This window comes from Pteropus alecto, unplaced genomic scaffold, assembly GCF_000325575.1.
Source record: "Pteropus alecto unplaced genomic scaffold, ASM32557v1 scaffold86, whole genome shotgun sequence".
In the NCBI taxonomy this organism is placed as follows: Eukaryota; Metazoa; Chordata; class Mammalia; order Chiroptera; family Pteropodidae; genus Pteropus; species Pteropus alecto.
The window spans coordinates 9,835,344-9,841,343 of NW_006442109.1; the positions used below are offsets into that span (position 1 = coordinate 9,835,344).

The 6,000-nt window shown below is 33.0% G+C and overlaps 1 protein-coding gene across 7 annotated transcripts in view; it reads left to right on the top strand.

Moving 5' to 3' along the window:
* DENND4A (DENN domain containing 4A) overlaps positions 1–6,000 on the top strand; it is a 106,220-nt gene that overhangs the window by 46,452 nt on the left and 53,768 nt on the right. For all 7 annotated transcript variants that reach the window (XM_015596067.2, XM_015596068.2, XM_025038919.1 and 4 more), the window contains 2 exons: positions 1,745–1,811; positions 5,025–5,083. In XM_015596067.2, the coding sequence (XP_015451553.1) occupies positions 1,745–1,811; positions 5,025–5,083 (126 nt within the window). The remainder of the gene's footprint in view (positions 1–1,744; positions 1,812–5,024; positions 5,084–6,000) is intronic.

The following is a 6,000-nucleotide window of genomic DNA, read 5'->3' on the forward strand; positions in this document are numbered from 1 at the left end:
TGAGTGCAACTTTTACACATGCATGATTTGTAGCATTGTACATTGGTTATTTGGAAAATACTTGTTTCCTGAGTTAATATAGTAAATTTCACTATCAACATTTAAAAAATCCCATTGGTTAATATCACCACCAGTCTCATCAGAAAATTTTTTGAGTATTGAGGAGTTGTAAAGTTTATGGTGGCAAAAATTATAATTTTCACTTGAAAGCTTGTATTTAATTATTGGCAACAAGTACTCTGAGTTATTTTTCTTGAAACAGTAGGCTCACTTCATTTATTTTATATACAAAATATCTGCTGAATACCCAACATTGGATAACCTTAATTTGTTCTTTCAAGGAAAAATAGCATTCCGTGGGGAAAAATGCAACAGCTAATTTATAACTCAGTTGCACAAGTGCTTTTTCTCAAGACAACCATCATACTTCTATGTACAGCAGAAGTGCTTTATACATACTTCCCCTTTCATTACACAGATTATTTTTTTAAATGTACACTGCAAGGTCAAAATTTAATAAAATTAATAATATTTACTGTTTCATCAAAGACATTCTTAAGTGAAACAATACAACTACTAATACAGTTTTGTGCCACTACCTTGATTCATAATAAGATGCCAGAAGTTTTATCTACAATGCTTTTACAACAGCAGTGCAGATATCAACACAGTGAAAAAGGCAAAAGATGTCCTAGTATTATTATAAAAGTAGTTTTCTGCTGTTTTACTTCAGATAATTCCAGCAAATGTGTGTCCTTTGGAACTCATTCCCCTTATCTTTTTTCCTTAGCTTATGAGTACCTTCATGGTAGAAACTGGTAGTATCTGCCTTTTTATAATTCAGTTAATTTATACATAGCAAGCAGTCAAAACATGTTTGTAAATTTTATAAATTTAATGTTCTCTATCTAGTTGAATATATCTCAGTTCTGAAACCAAAATGATTTTGAAATATTGTTTAAAAGAAAAATAATGCAGAAACAAAATAACTTATTCCTAAAAAGGTGGGGGATTTTTCACTACGGTTGCCTTTTTTTCTTTTCTACAGTGTTCAAAATAAAACCCATCAATCTAACTTTTTATCCATTTTCTTCTGAGGAAAAAACCCCATAAAATCAGTAATCCAATTGTTAACCTCAAAATGTTAATAGACATACCTCAGAGATACTGCAGGTTCCATTCTAGATCACTGTAATAAGCAAGTATTCCAATAAAGCAAGTCATAATCTTTTGCTGGTAGAGAGTCTTGCCTTCTGCTTGTAAAAAAAGTGCAATAAAGCAAAACACAGTAAAAGGAGGTGTGTCTGTATAGTCATCTTTTAGAAACAATTAAACTCTCATTTTTCTGGAGCACTCTAGTGTTTCACTTTTAAAATATGAGCAGTTGACTAAAAAGTATATTACAAATGCAAGAATTAGCTGCTTTGGTAATGTCCACATCTCTGATATGTTTTATATTATCTACTTAGGGAGAGGTAAAGGTTAAAATGGCTTCTGAGACATTGATAACATAAATGCTGTTGCATGTGGACAACTATTAATATGAAAAGTTATTGGATTTTAGTAGAAGCAACTTTAATGAGACATGATTTTTGGTTGGTGGTTCACTTGTTTTCATAGTATCAGGGATTTTGATTTTATAGGAACACAGAGAGCTTTTGACTTAGACTTGTGACATGTTAACCTTTGTAGCATATGGTACTCACTTTGGAATCAATTGGCTTTTTGTTTGTTTGTTTTTAAGGCATATTTCTCATTTTATGCATAAAGTTCCTTTTCCATCTCCTCAGAGACCACGGATTTTAGTTCAGGTAAGATTTTTCTTGTTATAAGTGCCCTGTTGAATGAGTATTGGCTCTGTCAAAATATAACATAAGAATAATTTTAAATGGAGGGGAAATCAAATTAGATCAAAAGAGAACCAGATGCTATTTCATTTTGGAATTTGGGCCCTTATTTTTCGTTTTTTCTTTTTACCTTTTTCTTAAATTTTTTAATTTTTCAATTATAGTTGGGATGCAATATTATATTAGTTTCAGGTGTAGAGCATAGTGATTAGAGATCTACATAACTCACAAAATAATCACCTCAATAAATCTAGTACCCCTTTGCCCCCATACATATTTATGACAGTATTATTAACTATAGTTCTTACGCTATGCTTTGTATCTCCATGACTGTTTTGTAACTGCTTATTTGTACTTCTTAATCCCTTTCCCCTTTTTTCAGTGACTGCCCCACAACCTCCCTCCTATCTGGTGACCCTCAAAATATTCTCTGTATCTATGAACTTGTTTCTATTTGTTGTTGTTGTTGTTTATTTTTGTTCTTTAGATTCCACATGTATGTAAAATCATATGGTGTTTATCATTCTCTGACTTACTCCATTCAGCACAATACCCTCTAGGTCCATCATAACAGTATCTTTTTCCATCCCTTTACTTTTAGTCTCTGTGTGTCTATTAATCTGAAGTGAGTCTCTGTAGGCAGCATATGAAAGGGTCTTGTTTTCTTATCCATTCAGCCACCCTATCTTTTGATTGGAGCACTTAATTATTTTTCATTTGAAGAACTTGTTGATAGATATGTAGTTATAGCCATTCTTTATTCATATTGTTGATACATATTATTTCTTCTTAAAGAAGTCTCTCCAACATTTCCTGTAATACTGGCTTGGTGGTGATGAACTCCTTTAGTTTTTTCTTGTCTAGGACGCTCTTTATCTGTCCTTCAACTCTAAATGATAGCTTTTCTGGATAAAGTAATTCTTGGTTGTAGATCCTGGGTCTTTATTACTTTGAATATTTTGTGCCAAGCCTTTCTTTCCTGCAAAGTTTCTTTTGAGAAATCCACTCTTATGGGAGCTCCCTTATGGGTAACTAACTGCTTTTCTCTTGCTGCTTTTTAAGATTCTCTCTTTGTATCTAACCTTTGGCATTTTAATTATGACATGTCTTGGTGTGGGCCTCTTTGGGTTCATATTTTGGGGACTCTCTGAGCTTCCTGGGGTTGTATGTCTATTTCCTTCACCAGGTTAGGGAAGTTTTCCATCATTTCTTCAAATAGATTTTCAACTTCTTGCTCTCTCTTCTCTGTCTAGTACTCCTATTATGTGAATGTTGTTACACTTAATGTTGTTCCCATAGTCTCCTTAAATTATCTTCATTTTTTGGATTCTTTTTCTTGTTACTGTTCTGATTGGGTGTTCTGTGCTACCCCACCCTCTATATCGGTGATTCGATCATCCTCTTCATCCACTCTGTTGATTCCTTCTCATGTGCTCGTCATCTCAGATATTCTTCATTTCTGACTGGTTCTCTATTATAATTTACATTTCCACTTTTATGTTTTTTATCTGTTAAAGTTCTCACTGAGTTCATCTACTCTTCCCCTAAGTTCATTGAGCATCCTTATAACCAGTGTTTTGAACTCTGCGAGTATTAGATTGCTTGACTCCACTTTGTTTAGATATTTTTCTGGAGCTCTGTTCTGTTATTTCATGTCTCTCCATTTTGGCTGCCTTTTTGTGTCTGTTTCTGTATACTAAGTAAAGCTCCTAAGTCTCCCGTTTTTAGTAGCATGGCTTTGTGGGGCTCAGTGGCACAGTCCTGAAAGGAGTACAGGTGCAGGCCAAGTTTAGCCCCAGCTGGTGCCCCTCTGGGGGCTACCTGGTAAGAGTCAGCAAGCAATCCACAGATGGCTGCCACCCATGCAGTGCTTAAAGTTGCCTCAAGAGGCCATGCCAGAAAAGGCTGCCACCAGTGTGGGACTTGGAGCTGCTCAGCAAGGAGCACACGTGGGCCCTTATTGTTTTAACTGCCTTTCAGACAGACAACCCTTAAATAAAGGGTTGCAGAGTTATGGAAGTGGATAGCAGTAGGCATTTTGAACACACAAAAAGGAACTTCTTTTCCTAAATTTGTTCTAAATATTTGAAAGTTTGTACCTTTGGCATTTATTCCCTAAATTAAATGATTAGAATAGATAGAAGGAAAAATTGTGTGTTTTCATATATCACAGGAAGGAATGCTCATATCTTTTTGACAGGGGAAGTTTAAAATGAATATAAATTATTTTCCTCATCTCTTTTCCCAATTGACTGTATCTTTCCTCTTTCCTCTTTTGCTTACATTTATATTTTTATTTGTACTCTTGATGTGTAAGTTTCTGCTTATGTAATCGTTTAGGACGTGATTTATATAGACAGTATTTTCATGTATCATCACTATATGTGCCTTACTGTATTTATCACAGCCCTTAATGGGTTATCATTCAGAATTAGAGATCATTTGGCAGATATTCACAAATGTGTGGAACCCTGCATAAATTCAAAAATATGGATAAAAATAATTGCATTATTATATTGATACAGATAAATGTCTAGAAAAATATTATTTTAATAAGCTTTATAATCAGTTTGCATATTACTTATCATCTCTGTCTTACTTCTTGGTATTTAATGCCAGAATATATATAACACACTAAGTTAAAGATTTGTTTTATAGCAGAAGTTGGCAAATTTTTTCTGTTGAGGACCAAACTAAATATTTTAATCTTTACAGGCTATCCTATCTCTTTTGAAACTACTCAGCCCTTCTGTTATTGCACAAAAGCAGCTATAGATAATATGTAAAAGAATGCGCATGGCTGTGTTCCAGTAAAACTTTATTTATAAAAATGGTGGCCTGTGGATTTGTCGTGGAGGCCATTGGTTTGTTAACTCTGGGTTTATGATATTAGATGAATAATTTAGTCTTTCAATACAGATTTGTTAAAATGGCATCAGGGAAACATTGAACAGAAGAAAAGATCCAGGATTCAGAATAAGAAGAGTTAGTAGTCAGACTAGGTCAGTGGTCAAGACATATTTTTAGGATCTTAAGTGATGTAACAGTTTCTATACCAATGAATAGATATATTGAAACTTAATGGACATCATTATTAGTCTATATGTTTTCATCAGAAAGTGATGTTTTAAAGTTCATCTTTGTATTTCAAATACTTTATATTAAATCTTCTTCCAGTTATCACCGCATGATAATCTGATTCTCAGTCAGCCTGTTTCTTCACCTCTTCCGTTAAGGCAAGTAAAAATTCATTTTTGTTAGTTTCTCTAAATCTAGTGTGAGCTAAAGTAACATTCAAATATTTTCTCTCTTTCCTAAGTAAAATTTCAAATTTTTATGGAAATACTTATTTATTTAACTGTTTCTTATCTAAATTCTTTTTTCTTAGTATTTAGGTTAAAGTTCCAAAGTAAGAAAAACTTTTACAGTTGTGTTTGGTATTTTGTACATCCATTTGTTATTATCAAGTACTTATCATTACATAAATGTATACATGTAGATTATGAAAGCAATTATTTTTAGTTTTAAATATCCTCTGAAGAACACTCAAATGCAATTCATTTTAAATTTAACTTCAAACTTTATAAATATTATACCATAGGATAGAACAATATATTTCATCACCTTAAAAGATCAGAGAAATTATGAAGTTTGTTTTTTCTAAAGTATTATTTCTTGAAATTTAATTAACTGTGTAATTTTCCTAGCAGAGACACAATTAAAATATAACCAAGTTATTTTGTAGCACATACCTAAGGGAGACCAGCTGCCATCTTTGACATTAATTTTGTAAGAATTACAGGTTATTTCATCACTCTCACCCCACAGTGACCAGAGTTTTCTTTACCTTTGTTTGAGCCAAAGATAAACTAGAAATACTGACTGAGACTATGTAAAAACAATTCTAAATTACCCTAGGTCCTTTTTTTAGTAACAGCTTTATTAATATATAATTCATATAGCATACAGTTCATCCAGTTAAATTGTACAATTCACTGGTTATAGTCAGAGTTCTGCAACTATCACTATAATCAATTTTAGAACATTTTCATCACTCTAAAAAGAAACCTTGTACCCGTTAGAAGTTTACCCTCCCTCATTCCTTCCATTTCTGCACGCGCGCGTGCACGCATACACACACACACACACACAC